This window comes from Falco naumanni, chromosome 4 (genome assembly GCF_017639655.2).
Source record: "Falco naumanni isolate bFalNau1 chromosome 4, bFalNau1.pat, whole genome shotgun sequence".
Lineage (NCBI taxonomy): Eukaryota > Metazoa > Chordata > Aves > Falconiformes > Falconidae > Falco > Falco naumanni.
Genome location: NC_054057.1, coordinates 26,510,533 through 26,531,313, shown reverse-complemented (window position 1 = coordinate 26,531,313; position 20,781 = coordinate 26,510,533). Strand labels below are relative to the sequence as shown.

The following is a 20,781-nucleotide window of genomic DNA, read 5'->3' as shown; positions in this document are numbered from 1 at the left end:
TAGTCTGTTTTGAAGTTGTTTCGTTATACTTAATTTATTTTGGAGCACCAAATAGAAGATCTTTATACAGATTTGATTCCCTGAAGAAATTTTACTAAATCCTTCATGTGGCCAAAATTACAGTACAAAAGCATAGGTAGAAAGACCTGTGGCTGGCGATTTATTTTCATTTGAGATTTGGGAATGGGGTCACATTTGTCACCCAACTTCCTGTCAATATTTTTAAGGCTTTCTAACAATTATTTTTTAAAGGAAAACTGAATGTGGTGATGCCATTAACTAATGAAATGCTTTAAATGCAGCATCTCAGACGTATACCGGGGTAAGTCCTAACACATATTCCTAGCTAGCTGAAAGTTGTGTTTGAAGACGTCAGCAGTGTTATCCAGCCTATCCACACTGTAGGAAATCCTATAGTGGAGAAATCAAATTGGAAGTAGTCAGAGATGCACTTCCTATTTAAATGTAATTTTTTAAAAAAATCATTGTCAGTCTTCTTTCCCCTCATCGTTCTGCATGTTCTCTTCCTCTCTCTTTCCCTCTTTCTCACTTGTTTTGGCACTTGATCTTTTTTAAAAAGTTTTCCTCCATTGCAGCAGTAGCTTCTAATTGCAGCAGCAGGCTCTAATTGCAGCAGTAGAACAGACTTCACTGAATGCAGGTGAACATACTGTATGTGATGACTTAGGTCTCCTTCCTACTAATGCTCATAGTTGGGTGGCAAAGGTTGAGAAAAATTGTATATTTACACTGCAATTATAGGAATTATATGGTTTACTGTCTAAGTACCATTCCACATCATGGTAATTATCATGATATTAAATAGCTGAGTGTCATCATAGAAGGAACACAAGTCATTACCACAGCCTACATATGATAACTCTTAAACATAATTGCTATGTAATCTTTAGGTGATTGAATTATCCTGCAGACCTTTGTGCATGCTGACAGCACAGCTATGCATAAAAAAAGCTGCTTAATCACAGATTACCGCTGTTTCTTTTTTTTTAATTGAATGATTTTAAAAACATGGCAATTCAGGACCAGGTTTGGGGAAAATGTGCTACTTTTACTCAGCTTTGTTAAAGTGTGTGATATGAATTTTCTTCAATGAATGATGTGAAGAGCATGTACATATAACTGCAACAACAGCATAGGTACAAAAGGAATACTTGCCTTTTCATAGGCAAAATGTTGTGAATCCACACACCCACAGAACTGAAGTCATTGTCCTGGTCATCTCTGGATCAGATGCCTGACTTAAGCTAACTTTTGCAGATGTTACAAAGGGGTACCAGCTGAACTTACGGGAAGGATGATATACCTCATATAGGCATTCCTGTAACCATCAGAAAGTAAATTTAACAAATCTTAGTGGAAGAGTATCTCTGACATTTTATATGGAGTTATATTTATTACAATGTCAATTTCTTATGAAGGCTGCTTAAGTTGTAATGTCCGTCGGTTTTCTTTCATTTGTAGCATATGTTCAAGGTAGTTTTATGTGGATTCAAATGAGTATAATCTGTATAGCAAACCTGCTTTATGTAGAAGTCTGATTTTTGTGATCACAGAGTGACTTTCATCTAGATATTTTTTCTACAAACAGATTTCATGCATTTATAGAAATTGTTTTCTAACAATACGTACAGAAATATCAAGAAGGCATTTCTTGTATCTCTTGATAGCTTGTAAGGCAAGCAAAAACAACACGTTCGTATAACCTCTTCTGCAATATTTTTCTAACCATTTCCTTCATTTCTTCAAAACAAATTCCAAAAGTAATGTATTTACTTGAGTCAGGAGAGTATACAAGATTACCTCACCTCTGAAATCACTTACTGTTGCTTCTGAATCCAGATTCAGCATACGAACCAGGGTTGTCTCGCCACTGAGAGCAATATCTGCATCTGTGCCTGAGAAAAAGGGTCCTTTTTGCATGCTGATAACTTTTTAACAGCTTTTTTGCACTGCAAATACAGCGTGCCTTTCTGATATTTAATATTGATGTGGTTCACATTTTTGGAATTTGTTATTCAGAAGAACCAGATCAGGCTAAGACTTTTAGCTGCACTTAGAGCTTAATGAGTATTTATTATTGGAATGTGTATTGTGAAGTGTGTTTGATAAAGGAAAGTGGCATTTCTGATACATACTGTTGCATTCTAATATACATTATATATATTATATACTAATACATATGGGATATTACAGTCAATTTATAATGCTTATGTTTCATGTAATTCATAATATTTCTTTACCATTTATTTGGCTTAAACAATAAGGAGGTCATAGTTTATCCTTTCATCAAAAGTCTGTGCAGGTTTAGGAAGATTTTGGGGTAGTTTCATGTTATATGACTAATCCTTTGGGTTGTAGAGTTCAACTGCTAGCAACAAATCTGACACCTTTGGGTCCGTGTGTCTTAGTTCGTTGCCTAATCAGAAGCAGAGATGAACAGAAACTGCATGATTATGTGCAAATAACATGTCTGCCTGCCTGCCTGCCTGTCTTCTTTCTAATGGCAAGAACAGTCTGGAACTGGTGCTTCCAGTTATGTGATACAAGTAATGGCAGGAATGGAAGATATACACGACATGGGTTATTTCTAGCCTGGTAATAAAGGATGAGAGAATGTTCTAAGTGAGCTGATGGTTCTATATAATTTGAAGAAGTGGTTGGAACTAAATAATTAGAAATTTAAGAATCTTCCCTTTGACCTCCTTCCCACACACATTATAATGGGTTAACGTGATCCAGGAAAAAGTCTGTACATTACAAACAACATAAATCTTGGCCACCGGAAAGAACCTTCAAATCTTCAGTGACTATTACCCATCTGTTTGATGACAGTCAGCTGCTACCAATTCAAATATGTTAAAAAACTACTGTGAAACAGAAATGCATTGTGTATGCCTATCAAACTTCTAGAAAGGAGAGGGACAACATCTTATAGAGACCTGAGGAAACATGCTTTACAGAATCTGCATCCTCAGTCTTCTAGATGTCTGACTTCCACCAAAAAAAAAAAAAAAAAAAAAAAAAAAAGTGGAGCCTGGCTGTGGTGATCAAATAAAGTTTTTTGCTATTACTTATTTATGGTCTAACTTGAACGTTGAGCAGAGTGATTAGACTTACTTCCAGGTTTACCACAGCTTTTTTTTTCCCACATGCTTAAAGCTCCTTCCATTAATACTACCGGCCATTGTATCTAAGCCAACGTGTTTAGTATGAGTGAGTATGAGATAGCTTGTCTTACATTTTGATCTCAAGTGGACTCTGAAATGCATACACTTGATGCTGGTTTGCAGAAAACATTACTTGTCTTTAAAACTCTCAATCTTAAAAAGCAGCAGCATTGTGAAAGTAAAATCCCAAGCTCTGATGATTCATGCTGTGCCAAGATCCATAATTTTATCTTTAGTATAAATTAGGTGGATCTGCAGGTCAAGAGCTGCCCACTGTCATCCTTCCCCTGTATCAGTCTTAGGAACCGTAAACATAGTTTCTGCAAGGTAGAAAAGTTCTTAACTTCTAAAATTTGTAATAAACCCTAGAGAGTCAACAGTTTGTGTCAGCTGAGGACTATGACCATATTGTGGTTATGCATACAGTTTTCATAAAGATGGACAATGGTTATATCAACTGGAAACAGATATCACATACTTTATTAGCATGCAGAGAATTGTTGTGTCAGGGGGGTGGCTGTGGGTAAAAAAAAAAAATTAAAAAAATTAAGACCTGGAAGTGGTAGAGAACTGTTTATTATACTAGTGATTTGTGGGGAAAATCCTGAATGATGGAAGCATAACATGTTGGTGCTCACATTTGAAAACTTGCTATGTTCAGTGATATAAGGATGTATGAATGGGCACTTAATCAACATGACTGCAAGCCTCAGTCTCAGTTGGGTGTTTTTTAGTTAATGAATACAAGATGAGTTGTGGCTTTTTTGACTGAACAATGAAATAGAAATAATTTGTGAAATACTGGTTGTTTTTTTACATACTTTTCTCTAGAAATCATGAATCTTGATTGAATGCTCTTCTTTGACACTCAGGCAGCTCTTATATCACTGTGAAAAGTATTTCTGGAAATTACTGAATGTGAAAAGCAACCTATACAGATGGTATACATAAGCAGTTCTTTGATAGCAGTTGAGGAGACAACAGTAGTAAAAACTGACTCCACAGACTATTTTGGTGCTTCCTAAATTCTCAAGACAGGGATGTATGTACCTGTTTGTTTAGGCTCTTCTCTGAATCATGGTGTTAAACATTATTGCAGAGATTAGTCGAAAGTAAGCATTTTTAAAATGTGTTTGGCATATGTTGTAAGAGCAAAGGGAACAAGTTTTAGCATAATCATCTAATGTAGGCTGTATCAATTCAAATTGAAATATAGGCTATTATTCAAGCATAGTGTACAAAGTGTTTTAATGGAGTTAGATGTTTTAATTACACAACAGGAATGTTTGTTTCTGTGTTTTTGAGGGGCTTTGAAAGTGTTAGATTCTTTCCCAATGTAACAGCAAAAACAAGTTAGGAATTTTTAAAAGTTGCAAGCAGTCACTGAAGAGCAGCCTACAGAAGGAGGTAAAAATCAGATGTGGTTGAAGAATATACAATAAAATTCAGTTTTTCATTCAAAGCATGAAATGAATGGTATTAATATGGTATGCCAATTAGAAGTGTATTTTTGAAGAATACAGGTGGGAAACACTTCTTTCTTTAGAAAAATGAACATTTTTGTATTAACTCCTTTTAAAGAATTTTGCTTAGTGACTATTTCAAATGCCAGTGAAGAATAAGGATGAAATGCTCATACAAATAGTAGCTAAGGTACTGGTGACTGATCATAAGTTAAGCAGTTTACAAAGGGGATTTCTTATACAAACCTATATATATATATATATATATATATATATATATATATATAAAGATCAGCATCTGTTTAGAATCTTCTAGTAAGCTCTGCTTAACAGACAAGATTCAGTAGTCAGCAGAAATACATCTTTTGTATGGAATCAAGGTCTGCAGCTATTTTTACTATGGATGTAGCCTCCAGAAAATTGTGGCTCGTTCTTTAGGGTAGAGATTAAATCATTAAAATAAGGTAACATGAAATTTTGTACTGTTATTATACAACATGTGAACTAATATTGGATTGACTTTAAATGATAATGATTACATCCCTCAACTTTCTTCCCAGTTTTTGACTAAAACTAGACCTGGAACAAAATTTAACCCAAATGACAGAACTTTTTTTCTTCTCAAAATTAGTTGATATCACAACTTACCCAAGATTTCTGTATCAAACTAAACTAGACAAAGCTTATGCATGTGGTTTACATACAGTTTGAGAAATCTTTTAAAATTACTAGGCAAATTCATTTGAGCTCATGTTTTACTGTTTACAATCCTCAAAGTGGATGCTACTAAATTTTGAAGAGATATCAAATGATTTGTTAATGACCACTCAGAAGTTTGTCTTTCATTTTCAACTATAATTAGGAAAGTCTGCATGGCAGCACCTATATTGGAGAGAAACCAAAAGATGTTGAGTACAGTGGTAGTATTTATCCACTCAAAATCTGCTTTTTTTTATATTGTATGGTTTAAATTTATATACCTGGATCCTACTTTTTATAGTATTAAATTATGCTCAAGAGAAAATGCATTTACAATGCACATCACACTTACATATTTTTTATTCTATTCAGGTACAGTCTATGTATGGCATGTCTGTTTTTCCAGTGGCCACAGGAATATATAATTGCTTGTCAACAATGTTATTTGCTTTTTTCTTTAGGGGCTGATGTTATCAATTTTGATGGCCATGTAGTGTTACCATACAGATTCAGGAACAAGAAAATGAAAACACTGAAAGATGTCATCTCTCTGAAATTTAAGACCTCTGAAAGTGAAGGTGTAATCTTCCACGGAGAAGGACAACAAGGAGACTATATCACCTTGGAACTGAAAAAAGCCAAACTTGTTCTAAATTTGAATTTAGGTATGCTTTCATTGTTTAGTTTTGTGTACTTTTTAACTCTCCCACAAAAATTTTAGGTCAAATGTTACATTCTTCTTCCCCTTGTAATATGGTAAGACACATAATTTAACCAGATAATTTGGTGAAAATGTTGTTCATTTGCTTTCTATCTTATTTGTTTCTGTTCCATTCCTTCCATTTAACTCCATGTGAGATACCATGAAAATAAGATCATACAGAAATATAGGATCAGCAATATATTGTCATTAGGAACTTGCCAGAAACAAAAATAAGCCTTGCTAGAAGTATAAGCTATGGCTTTGCTTGAGCGAATGACACTGTCATCAATGCTAGAGGAACAAAGGTCACCCTTAGGAATATTGCAGCAAAAATGGTATCAATCTGGGAAGCTACAGGCCACATGAAGGTGATGTTTAGCAGCCTTCCTAGAATCTGAGAAGCAGGACTAGGAAAGGAAAGAAGACATAATAGTTTATCCGGCAATCTTACGATGGAATCCTATATATGTTACTTGAGTTCCAGCCTCCCTTTTCCCTCCCAGTGAAAGACTACAGGACCATCCATGAGTGACCAGATTTTAAAAGTACATTTACTATGAAAAAAAACCCCACATTTATCTGGTTTCTGGTATTTTTTTCTCCCTTCAAATGAAAGTGTTTTAGAAAAAAGATTTCATGTAACTTTCCTTAGTTCTTTTTCAGACATGTGAAGAGTAAATTATTCTGTTCATTATTTACATTGCACAATAATTATTTCCACTAGCATTTTCTCCTGCTCTTTTTCTAAAGATCAGCTTGAACTGATGAGGAGGAAAACACATCTTCCTATAGCTGTTATCTATTTTTAACATTTTTAATTGCAATATTAACCCATTCATTTCAAGTTTCTCCATATTCTTCTGTTCAGTCTGTCTTTATAAGCTATTACAACATCCATATTGGTGGTGATGTTCTTAAATCACTAGGCTGATAAATGGGAACAGACCCTTGTGACACATGCACTTAACAAAATGAAGTAATGTTTTATGGTGTTATTCTGCCTCTGTCTGAGTGTATTGTCTTTGCACCAGAGTCAGTGGAAAAGGATGTTCATTTTTCCTGGTGAAATCCAGTGAGTTTCAAACATCATGGTGGGGTGAGGATGGGGAAGTGGTGGTGGATTTAGCTTTTGCTTTGTACTGGGTATGACTTTACACTGAAGAAACTGAGGCTTGCTGGCATGCATGGAATTTATTATTTTTTTTTTTAACCAACAATTGTTGAAGGATCAGTGGCCTTCAGCAAAAAGGCAGTAAGGTCATTTGTAGGGGAGTAATGTCTTCTACACATGTAGAAGTGTGATTTGCCAGAATGTGTTATCAACATGCAGAAACCTTAATGTCTGATTTGCAGGCATGCCTGATGGTACAAAATTCTCAGCTCCAGAAATGCTTTAGATTTTCCTGTCCAGAACATGGAAGATTGCACTGAGTTATTGGGCAGTGCAGCAATTTTTTTAAACTTACTGCTGAATTAGTCATTTGCTGCTTCAGTTGAGATTCATCCTATCAACCTTTTCTGGCTTAGCTGTGTCTGTCAGATTGCAATGAGATGTGATCTCTGACTAGCATAGCTGTGCTGGCAAAATCCCCTGGAAAACACAGTGGAGAACTGCAAAACTGTGCGTTCACTAGTAGTTTGACTTCCCGAATAGGAAGGCTGCTGCAGGACAACAGACTGAAATAAGTTATGTTCGAAGAAGACAGTTTTTCTGCGGTTAGCTCCATATGCATTGAGCCTTTTCCTATATGCTTGCTGGTCTAGCTATACTGGCAGAGCCTATGAAGTGTAGAATTCAGACTGAAAAGGCTTTTTATTACAAAGTTTGTTTTCAGATGCCATCTTCCACAGCAGTCATAAATCAGTACCGTTCCAGGGAAGCTCAGGACCTGGCCCAAAGGTGATAGCTTTTCATTTCTCTAGTATAGGGATGAAAACACAAAGAAAAACCCTAGCTGAAAACAACTTTACAGCTGAAATCTGGTGTTCCTTCTCTGTTTTGCCTCCTAATAACTACTATTATGAGTAACTATTTTTACAGTTCACTGATCATATACTTGCTGTATTTGGTCTAGCTATTTGTATTTATGACAGCAACCCTCCATGGGCAGACCTTAGCAGACCTTAGCTTTGTGGCAGACTGAATTCCTCCAGCTTATTGTATGTCTGGCGTAATTCAGGTGAAATATTGACAGAGCAAGAGGAAAATGTTTGCCTAACTGGTATAAGGTGTGAGCTGCTATTGTTTCCATTCTCATCTTAGGCAGCAATCAGCTTGGCTCAATTTATGGCCACACATCTGTGATGACGGGCAGCCTCTTGGATGATCACCACTGGCACTCCATCATGATAGAGCGCCATGGGCGAAACATCAATCTCACCCTGGACAGACACATACAGCACTTCAGAACCAATGGAGAATTTGATTACCTGGACCTGGATTATGAGGTAGACAGCAAAAGTTGTTTATTTTCATTCAAATTGGCTTTATAAAAATAAGTCAAATAAGAAGAGAAAAGAAAAAGAAAATTTAAGATTTTTTTGTGCTCTTTTCTACATTTGTTTTAATTATTCTTTCCTTACATTTTCTAAAATTTTGTGTCCAACACTGTTGTCTCTTAAGAGTAAATTAAGTTTTTCTTCGTTGATTTACCAGATCCCATCGGGTGTAAGAGTTATCTCAGCCTTTTGTTTTGAAGTGGGAGATCTATGTTATTCAGCAAGCTAAGCATATACTACTTTTAACATCTCCAAAAGCAGCTGTGTCAACAGGGAGTAAATAAAAAAAATTAAACAAAAAATCTGTTATTCCATTCAGGTGATAATTTTGCACTTGATTCAGAAAGCCCCATTCTGTGGTGATGATTAGGATCTATTTTTAGCAAAGCAAGCAGATTAGAACCTTTTTACAATTATGGATCTTGATATTTCTTGTCTTAGGTAAGTAGGTACTTCCTCATATTCTCACAAATATGCCATCAATAATTTCTTCTTATAAAGAAGCAATAAGGAGTTAGGAAATTTCTAAGAAAATTTTTATTTATTCAGTCATGTTGATGTACAGAAGTGTTGGTAGTAATTAAACATTGATTTGTTGTTTGATTACACTCTGACTTCTGCTGTTATGAACTTCTTCAGTTCCTCTAAATTGCTATATGAACTTCTGCATGTTGGTTATTACAAACTTTATATAATTATTTTCTTGCACTCTTTACTGTTTCTAAAGAGAATTAATGTGGTTGACTGAGCCAAATACATATATTCCCATCCTTGCAATTCTTAAGGAGCGACAAGGAATCAAAATAATGTAATGCAGAAAAGTTTGAATTAACTTGTATATTGATATTTTTACAAACTTTTGATCAAAAATTAATGTTTGAAAAAGTTACTTAAGATTGTAAATGTTACCAGTTCAAATATTTACCTATATTCCAACAAATCCTTATGAAAGCCTTCTTTGGTAGTGGTTATAATGAGAAAATAATGAGCAAATTTGCTTCTAACTCTGTTACTCGTTGGGCACTGAAGATCTGAATTGAGATACTGAAAACTCACATAAACAGATTTTATTAAAGATTTTCAAGTGAATGAACTACAGAAAAAGTTAGGCTGAATGCCATAAGCTAGGGTTGGGCAATTTGTACATGCATAGATAGATCTAAAAATATATAAATATCTATTGGTAGTATATTCACAGACTAAATATGATGCATACAATACATTACATTAACCCCTAGTAAGAATATAATCCAGGAGATACACCTTCCTCTGTTCTCTGATGTTAAAGACCTCACTGGCACTTCTCAAAGATACATTTCAGTACATGAATCCCTTTGTGTTTAATGGAACTTATTCTAGTGTGTGTGAATATGTATTTCTGTGGTTTATATAAACGCAAAAGCCTTAACCTCTTCTTCCTTTCCTTTCAATTATCTCACTGGTTTGGGAGTTAGTCATCACAGACTAAATTTGTATGTGTTACTCCTGTGATAAAATTAATCACAGTGGATAAACCTGTAAGAATCAAAATTATTTTTCATAGAAAAAAATAGTTTCTAGATTACTCTCTTTCAGAAAAGTTAAGTCACCACAAAAGAGGAATAAACATTAGTTCTGGCTGCATTTTCAAGGTTAAAAAAAAATAAATAGTCGTATGAGTCCCTCTCAAATCACTGTCATGATATGGTGTTTTTTGCAATTATTTCTTCTTATCTGCAAAATGCTTTCCTTTCCATTTTCTCTTGTCAGAAGTCCATGACTATAACATGTAAAAGAATGTTTGACAGCCATAAAAATACTACAGTCACATTCTTCAACTCACATAAACTGCTGTATCTTCTTTAAAGTCAAGTGATGTCAATTTATAATACCTGCAGATGTGTCCTGCAAAATGCTTTGACATAGCTGCTATGTGCTGTTTATAAAGATTTTGGTTTTCAGCTGTATAGCTTTAGTTCCTATGTGCCAAGCCAAAGCCTGCTCTTTGGGATAGAAAGTGGTATCTTACAGAGCTTTAAAATAGAAGTTGTATCGCTAGAGCTGTGGTTTCCTGCTCTCAGTAATAACAACTGGAATTAGTAATGAATTATACTTAGAAGCTAGGCTCTGCCATGTATCAGTAGCAGACTAGAAGTAGACATTTTTATGAACGTTCATGGGGCAGGGAAGCTAGGTGTCATTACTATTTATGCTGTCATCTATTGGATGGAAATACTTAACACAGATTGCAGGGACTGATCTCATTAATCCCCTATTTTTCACATTTGGGCTGCAAAATATTGATGAAAACATGTAGCTTTTGTTCACTTCCAAACATTTCAGAAAAGACCCTGATGCAGTACAGTATCTGTTGTAGTCTGAGCTCTGGCACACAGTTAGAGCTGAATGAATGATTTGAATCAGATTATCATCTGGCTAATTTAATGTCATATGTTTAGAAAAATACTGGGATGGAAATTTAATTCCAATTTTTTTTCTTTGAAATACATATTGTTCAGTAGTGATCAGAAAAGCAGTCCATATACGAACAACTCTGATGTGTATCTGCTCGCTATTTCAACAATTCTAATAATACTTGGAATTTACTACTATAAATATTTGCAATCACAAATTCATTAGATTTTCTTCTGCTTTTACACTGCTGATTTGATACTTCCTTTTTCTGTAAGCAGTGTTGCCAGCTCTCTCGTTTGCCATGTTTGAGTGTTCAAAGAAAACAAATATACATACAGCAAATTTGTTTAAAAGTCTTTGCCCTCCAGTAACTATTTGCCATTTTCTGTTTCATTCAAAGATAACCTTCGGAGGCATGCCTTTTTCTGGGAAGCCAAGTTCTAACAGTAGGAAAAATTTCAAAGGCTGCATGGAAAGTATCAACTACAATGGCAATAATATCACGGACCTTGCCAAGAGGAAGAAATTGGAACCTTCTAATGTGGTAAGAGCATAATTTGATGGTCATCTAAACTTTTGCTCCTTCTTCTAAAGGAGACTAGAAGGTTGTTTCTGTAGTTAATATCTTTTTGGTATACTGGAATGATATTGAAAACAACAAACCCCCCCCACATCCAAAGATGTTATTGTATGTACATTTGTGACTATTGTTATTATTATTATTATTATTACTGAGCGTTTTATTTCTGGGCCCCCAATTCTTCTTCCCAATATTCATTTTCAATATCACATAACTACTTTTTAAAAGAAAATCAGCCGAACCAATAAGTACTTCTTTCCTTTCCTCCAAAATTATAGTAGTACTAAACCAGCACAGACAAGATTTATTATTAAATCAATTGCAACTCTCCTATGGCTTTAAATCCTTGTATCTTCCATTCCTGCAGAGCTACTTGGGTTGCTGGATTGCAAAAGTCATTGAAAGGGACTGCTTCTACAGGCCTTCCTGGTAGTTCTGAAAAGCCTCAAGATATTAGACTTAAAATCATTATTTAGCTTATTAACATTACAGAGCTTATTAAACTTTTATTCTTTTTTTTTTCTTTCTTGCTTCAGCATTCATGGATGCATTTATGTTTAAAATTGTGGCTTTATGAGCAGGGTGATTCAGAAAGAATGTACTTTAATTACTGTATTTTTAAGGCTTTAAATATTTAAATATTTCTAAAAGGGCTTGATGGCATACAAAGGCCATGTGGGTAAAAAATAAATATATTATTGCAATGTGTTTGAGATGGTCTGAATAAGTTGTTCAAGGCTTTCTCCTGTACAAGTTTACAGTCTTCACAAAGTCCTGCTAACAGTATATGTGGTTCCACTATTGTTTCTCTCTTCATGTAATAAATAGTAAAGATTTACATATGAAGTGATGATGAAGTGCAAAGGATTGATTACTATTTGATTACTTCTTGGATAGTAATATTGACATTCCATATCATTTTATGAGCAGTATGGCTAAATTATCAAGGTAATGTGAAGGATAATTTTGATTATGTGATGTTTGCCTATACAAACTCAGTAATACATCCTGCTATTTAGAATCTTTTCCATACAAGAATTTCTTCAGAATTGTCAAAGGCAAAGAGCATGATATATATGCTGTGGAGGAAGAACTTTTAGCAACTTTTAGAATTATTTTTTTTACTCAGTTGCATGAACTCCTGAATCTTTGACTTCTCTTTTTTTTCCAAAATTACCTGTGATTTCCTGCCTGTGGTGCATTTTAAGCTTGAAATGTAACCATGATTTTCAAAGACTGATGTCTCATTTAGAAAAGGATCTTTGTGCAGGAGCAATCTTTCCATTTTGTGCAGCCAAGTCCTCTGCAAGTTAGTAGGACAGATTATTAAAGGCTCTTTCTGAACAGAAGTGTAAATTAAGAGGTTTCTATAGTGCAAATCCTATCCTTTCAAAAGTGTGGCATAGCTAGCAGGCCTGTACAGTCTCTACAAAATCATCTCTCTGGTTTTTATTTGTTTGTTTGTAGTTGGTTTTTTTAATCCTGATACCTGTTAACATGAAAGTAAAATCCACATAAGCAGCTTTGGCAGTGTTAGTGCTACATCAAGGGGTTATGACATGCTAGTTTTATTTGATGGTTCTGTTGTTTTCCAATTCTGAGAATGGCTATAAAAATGGAAGGGATCTTTATTTTCAGCAGAATTATTTAAATAGCTTCAGCTTTTCAAAAACAAAATCAATTTTACTCTAAATCAACATGGATTTTTAAGATTTTTACAAAAGCTCTTTTTATCCTAGTTTTTAGCCTGATTTAGCATGAAAAATAGACTCACTTGAAACTACTGTTGTTGTTAATCATGTATTTGATGATGGCACTTAAGCAGTCCAACAAGGATCTAAGCTCCATTGAGGAGATCCTGTGCAAACACGTAACAGTAGGCATTCCCTGCGCTAAAGTGTATCATTTGAAGAGGCAAGACAGACAAAATGTAAAGAAGTGAAACACAAGCAATCAGGATGGTGATGAGAAGTATCGGGTTGACGGGGGAGCAGGGGGAGCAGAAGAAAGAAGGATATTGAAGAGGTGTGCAACAGTACAAAATGTTATTCTTAGATGTAGATATTGAATTTCAGAAGTCACACAGTGAAAGGGAGTTGACAAGTTAATTTTACAGAATGAGGAAGCCCAGAGAATCAAAGATTATAAGAAGGTGGTAATCCTGATTTGTCTGTGAACAAAAATAAAGTTAAAAATACAATTTGGGTCTCGTATACATAGGTGTTATAAGCAACAAAGCACCACCCAGCATCTCTGACTGAAGAGTAAGGGTGTAAAAACAATTTAAATGTAGCTTGAATTTAAATAAAGTCCAACGCTGGCTTTAATAATATATTTTGTTTAGGTTTAGAAGAGAAGAATTAGGGGGAAAAAAGTTTATCGTGATATATAAGATGGCAACAGCTCTTTGGTGAGAATGAGTCATATAGATGGTCTTGAGTAGTTATTGCTTTTCTTCGTGGAGCCTGATTTGTTTTCATAGAAGATGAGACAGATTATAAATATGGCCAAAAGGGAGAGTTAGCGAGAAAAGGACCGCTGAGATAGAGAGAGTATGTGCTTTTCTCCTGAACTAAGTCACAAACAAGAGTTTGCAGTGACTAATACACACAGTAGGTGCTAACTCTTGTATGCAACTTGACTTGGTACTAAGACAGAAACTGGGAACACTCAGACCATCTTTTCTATATTTTCTACTAAAATATAACAAGCTTTGTATGACTTTCATTGCCTTGTATAACTGAAGAATATTGACCCTTGCAACACTAGTGGGAAAAGACTAGAACAGGGTCCTCAAACTATGGCCCGCGGGCTGGATACAGCCCCCCAGGGTCCTCAATCCGGCCCCCGGTATTTACAGAACCCCCCGCCAGGGGTTGGGGGCGGAAACCAAGCAGCCGCAGATGACTGCCTGCCACTTCATCTGCGTGCCAGCCCCCTGGTTAAAAAGTTTGAGGACCCCTGAACTAGAATATGCAGCTAACGAGAAGTAATGCAGAGAAATTTTGGGAATTTAGTCACTTTATCGAATTTTCCTACCCAGAGGTATATAAAGGGCAAGCAGTGTGAATACTAATTGGATTTAGTTTCCACAGAACAGTCTTTCCAATTTTAAAGCCTGAAACCGAAAAATGCTGAGGAGATTTATATTTGCTACCCTTCATTCTTACATCCACTAGCTCTATGCTCCACCCAATTCTGCAGCTCCTATGCCATGTATTACTCAATGTAATCACATGCAAACTTCAGCTGAGTGTTTTCTTTAAATTCTTTATATTAAGCAAACATTATATTAAGCTCAAAGATGAGTAATAAGCTATTTTAGGAAAATTCTGAAATAACATGATAAACATTAGCGCATAGTACATTGCCTGTACTGTATGATCCATCCTGTTTTAACAGGTATTGTAGTCTTAATCTCTTTTGGGAGCTATGTATTCAGCTGCTGACTGTGTTAATTGTGAAAGGTTTTAAGACCCAGTAGTATTTCCACAAGGGATAACATCTGAATGTAGATAGGCAAAATTGATATATGAGAACTAAACATGAAGCTAATTTGCAACACAGGTTAAAGATCATGATCCAAAGCTCAAGCTACCCAAATTAAGATATTTTTACCATTTCCCTTCCAATGTTACGTGAAAAATTCTCTGGTAAGACCAACGGTTTCAATATAAATGCACAGTGTATGTTTGACTTCCAGATGTCATTGTTCAAACAACTATTCTGCAAGTCACTCTGAATATACAAGAGAAGATCTCTTTCCCTCCTAAAAATGAGAATGCCTTTCTAGAGGCAAGCTGCAGATTAACTCCAAAACTTGACCTAGACCCAGTGACAATTTGTATCAGATGGGCTGTACTTAAACAAGGAGTTGCTTTCTGAATCACAGTCATAGAGGGAATCAATAATCCAGTTCAGATTAACCTGAATAGCTCAGTAGGGAAAATACTAACTAGCAGAGAAATTAGAATTATATGTTACTTCCTCAAGAAATCTTTTATGCAGTGAGGCTGTTCATTAGAAATGCACTCACTGATATGAAAAAGGATTTGAATGTACTCGCTGCCATTAACATTAATAAGTGTTATACATGCAAATATCCAAACCATCAGGATGACAGGAAAGCGTCAATTGGATATGAAAACCTTCTTGTTATGACAAAATTGTTAGTTCTTCTCAGTAACAAGGCAGCAAAAGAAATTCTTAAAAATGTCTGACAAAGTGCTTTCTGAGTGCTACTTAACAGGCATCTGTGACTGAATGAGAGATCTCTGTCTTACAAAATGCTGTTGCCTTCTGTGTCTGCACAGGACTGCCTTAACTGTCACAGAAGTTGTTTCTAATCCATAGGGTATTACACTAAGAATGGTAGCAAAGAGTTACACAGGGTATTTCAGCCACTCTCCAGCTTTTTTTTTCTCTCCATATAAATTTTTTTTTGGTTTAATCAAAGTTATTCTGTAGCATGCTTGGAAATGTTCAGACTAAACCTATTTAAACAAGTGAGTTAACTACTTTGATGTAATATTTAGTTGGCTGAAAACTTAAAATCTCTAGGCAACTTTTAAACCAAAAAAACCCTCAAAAACAAAAAACAACAAAACAACAAAACAACCAAAACCCCAAACACAGAATAACCAAGCAGCTTAGCAGCAAAGGAGGTAAGAGGAGGTCCTTTGCCTTTAGTCAGAAAGTAGTTGTGATTTCTCTCATCACACTGAAATTTAAAAGCTTCCTATAGCATTTTTAGCTCATCATTTTCCAAAGTCCATGGATATATTTTTGTTGTTCATGGACCACTGATGTACAAAAGAACACGGTTTGTAATGCTGAGATTTTTTTTCATAAAAATAGGAAAAAAACATTTTAGGACATTGGTATAAAGAGACCTCTCCTCTAGTTACAGATAATTGGAAATGTCAGTGTTACTTAATTCACGATGGAGGCTGCCAGTCTGATAGTCTACTTGCTACTAATTCTACTGGCCTTTATATGTTGACTGTGTGACAATATAACTTCTGATTTTCTGTAGGAGATAGAGGTGGTTATGCAGAGTAATGTAAGAATCCGAGTGCAAGAAATAATTATTTTTATTCATTTAGTTTTGACATGGGTATAATATATAAGAAATTGAATCTGCCACACAGGTGTTATCTTGCTATGACACAAATAAGCTGTTTTCTGATGTGTTGTTCTTTTTAAAAGTGATGGGTTTGGATGCTGGTAAATGAGCACTAAATCTTGCTTATTGATGTAATCTCACCCATCTCCAATTGAAAATAATTACTTCTGAAAAAAAATTATGTAGGACTTTTCTACCACACATTTTCATACACAAAACTCCTATCTTGCTTCCATATTCTCAAACTTCCTTCAAGATGAACTTTCAGATGCATTTATACACTATGAATACAAAAATATGTGACAGAAGATTGTATCAGGAAGACAGTAATACGGAATTTACATATTTGTGTGACGAAGAAGATGACTGAATACTATCAGGATTCTGAACAGTTCTTAAGTGAACCTCATCTCTAAATAACTAGGTACCCTCAAAAACGTTGCCCAATCCTTAGTATTTTTTTTAAATATACAAATAAATATCAAAGAAATTGCTGTCTTGATCACAGTAATAATTTCCATACTGCATGAGTTATAATTCTTCCTTCCGATATTGAACTGAAATTGCCACAAATTATCTATCTGCTACAGTGCATCAGAAAACCGAACCATAGGACAAGATCCACTTTGCCACATGTTAGCGGAATTCTTCAGCAGAGGAAAATTTCCTGTTATATTTGCATTGGTGCCTTAAACAGTCAATTCTGAACAGAGATGACTAAAAAATGTTTACAATTTCTAAGGAAAAAAATGGTAATGCATCTAACATTGTGGCCCTTCATGAGAAATTACAAGACTCAGAGTGAAAAATTCATGTCCCAGATTCTAGTCTTGTTTACAGACACATTTTAAAGCTTTGGAAATCAATAAAGTTGACTGATTTTTTTCAATTCCCCTAAAAGTAAAATTTCAGTCTGAAAAATGAGGTTTCTTTTACAGAGAAGATTATTGACTAACTACAAGTATTAGGCATTTTTCATGATCAGCTACTCCAAATCCTTCTGCTCCATGAAATGAAGTATTAGCTTATCTAGTATTATCCAACAGAAAATGTAACAGAAAGGCTAGCTCTTCATGTGGTATTATGCATACTTTTCACAACCTCATGTATTGTATTGATTGATGCATTGACATAAGGATATTTGTAAAGCTGTATTTAATTTTTATAAAAGGGTGAATTACTGTTCTGTTGTAGGCTTCTTTGGTGACCACCAACAATCCAAAGTTTCTGTGTGATTCATTTCTTCGTCTTTGAACTGGGAATATTAATGCTTTTGTCTAAGCTTTATCTTAGTTTGACTATAACTCTTCAGGCAAAGACTGCCTCTTACTGTGTGTTTGTACAGTACAAAATATATCAGAGCCACTGCTAGAATGAACAGACACATCAGCGTCATTGTATTAACTATAGTGATAATATTAATAGCACATTTGAACATGCAGCTTGCTTTGATCACAGTAGTCTCTAGGTTGAATGAAAACTAGAATGCTTTTCTAGGGTTAGCTATGAATGTAGTGGAATCTTAGCATTTTGCTTATTTTTTTGCTTTTTTTATGTTTTACTTAGGGAAATTTAAGCTTTTCCTGTGTGGAGCCACATACAGTGCCTGTCTTTTTCAATGCCACCAGTTACCTTGAGGTTCCTGGTCGTCCAAGTCAGGATCTGTTTTCAGTCAGTTTCCTTTTCCGAACCTGGAACCCCAATGGACTTCTTGTCTTCAGCAACTTTGCAGACGACCTGGGGAATGTTGAGATTGACATAAATGAGGGCAAAGTGAGCGTCCATATCAATGTCACCCAAGTAAAGAAGAACCGAATAGACATCTCATCAGGTAAGTGCTGGTTTTTTTTTTATTGGTATCATATTTTGTTGGTGTTGTTTAAAAGCATCATGGACCTAAAACTCAGAACAATTGTTTTACAAAAATTAAAATTTAAATAGCAACTATGTTAAATTCTTTATTGTATGATTTTTTGAGTAAGAGGTGGAAGAACATTGAAACAGAACATTGAACCAGTAGATTAAGAATAAAGGTGCAAATATTCTTACTCTGTCGTGAAACCCAGAGAACATATCACCCCTTATCTATGAGGCAGCATTGATTCTTTTTTTGTTTTTTTCCAGTCTTGCAATCTTCTCTTGGAAAATATTTGGTTTCAAAAGGGAAGGGTACTCCCTTGTTGAGACTTGCCTAATAATTAGGCTGCTCCTATTACTTCCTAATAATTCAAAAGCTTTATTTTAAAAAATAAAAAATAATTAAAAAAGCAATAATAGTTAGGTTTTGCTACAAGGCTAGCATGAAAAATACTGTGGCATTCTCCAAATATTCTGTAGAGTCATGCTAGAGAAGTATCAGAGCATTCAGCACCTAACAAAGGATGTTTTGGAAAATACTGGGTAAAATGTACAGTATTAGGTTTGTTTCTGGAGGAAAGGGTGTATGTTGGTGTCAGTTCATCAGCTTTTTAAAATTACCTGATTCTTCCATTTGGATAAATTATACTTTTCATCTAGATTCTTTATGTGGATTTCTAGAACAGCTGTAGCCAATATGGTGTTAGCTACATCATGTCAATTAACACTTTTTCTTAGCAAAGTCATGACCTAACCATGGGTTGAAAAATTATTTGCCTGCAAATGGATCTAGCTCCACATAAAAAAATCTCTAGTGATTGGTTGAAGCAGCATATATGGTAACCTAGTTTCTTAGCCAAAAAGTGGACTTCTTTTTAGCTGGAAAACATCTGTGATTAGCATATTTTGTTAAGGCCATGGTGGTATCTTCAGTTTTCATCAACAGGACAGATATACTGGTATAGCTCTGAATGAATGACAGTAGTTTTTATGTCTAATCTTCTATTTGAAAATATATTGTCAACACAGCCATATAAACAGGGAATTGAGAAAATGTTAGGAAAAAAACCAGCACCTTTTAATGAGAAAACTCACATTAAGTAGGAAAGTAAAGTTTCATTTTGCAAGTGGAAATTTTGGTGAGTTTTCTCTTAACAATGAAATAGAATTGAGCATGACATGAAATTAACTATTTTAAAGGTATAATAATAAATATGAATAACAATATTATATTATTATATAATGAATAAGAACATAATATAATAACAATAAAATATAAATAACAAAAAACCCCAGAATTCACCTGTTTTGTAAAATGAAAACTACATCGCATATCCTTCCATCATTACAATTTTTTTAGCACAAAAAATCAACACCATAGATTACAAGTTAGCATTTTATTGCCTTTGTTGTATGAATACACTCATGAAAGAATTAAGTAATGTTTTGGTAACACAGTAGGATCTTGAACAAGAAGGTTTCTTAAGGTGCTAGTGCAACACAATTAGGAAACACGTGGAATTATCACCCTCATTCTTTCTTCCTTAGCTCTGTCTACTGCAAATCCCAGTTTACAGAGAGCAGTTGCTTAGCCATTATATTTCTTTATGAGCTTCCTTGTGCCTTTTTGGTCCAAGGAAGATTTCAGTGCTGATTAGCTAAATATTACAAGAAATAAGAATTTCAGCAATTTGTCACTAATTTTGCCCAGTGTATATCTTGATACAAAACCATTTCCAGATTCCATTATATTTATATTCTGGTAAGTAAACACATGTGAAAAAACTGTTAATGTACTCTTCTGCTTTCTCCAGACCATTACCCTCATCAGCAAAAATTCCCTAACTACTGTGGTGTAAAACCAGAGTACTTGTATTCTGATTGTCTTCTGAAATAATCTCAATTCTCCAGTGTAAAACTTTTCACTATGTATGATTAGTTTACATCAGGAGTCCTCAAACTACGGCCCACAGGCTGGATACGGCCCCCCAGGGTCCTCAATCCAGCCCCCGGTATTTACAGAACCCCCCTGCCCCTCCACCCCCCTCACCCCCCCCCCACCCCCCCGCTGGGGGTTGGGGAGGAAACCCAGCAGCCGCAGATGCCTGCCTGCCACTTCATCCGCGCGCTGGCCCCCTGTTTAAAAAGTTTGAGGACCCCTGGCTTACATAATAGCCCAAGAATCATATACAGCCATACATTTTTATAGCTGTGATGCTGTTCTTAATCTCATCATAATCCAATATCTACATACTACTGTTTGAATATCTTGA

At 35.1% G+C, this 20,781-nt stretch overlaps 1 protein-coding gene across 2 annotated transcripts in view; it reads left to right on the top strand.

The window, feature by feature from the left end:
- The window catches only part of CNTNAP2 (contactin associated protein 2), a 1,145,700-nt gene that overhangs the window by 522,278 nt on the left and 602,641 nt on the right, over positions 1 to 20,781 (top strand). For both annotated transcript variants that reach the window (XM_040592035.1, XM_040592036.1), the window contains 4 exons: positions 5,812 to 6,015; positions 8,317 to 8,501; positions 11,347 to 11,490; positions 18,218 to 18,482. In XM_040592035.1, the coding sequence (XP_040447969.1) occupies positions 5,812 to 6,015; positions 8,317 to 8,501; positions 11,347 to 11,490; positions 18,218 to 18,482 (798 nt within the window). The remainder of the gene's footprint in view (positions 1 to 5,811; positions 6,016 to 8,316; positions 8,502 to 11,346; positions 11,491 to 18,217; positions 18,483 to 20,781) is intronic.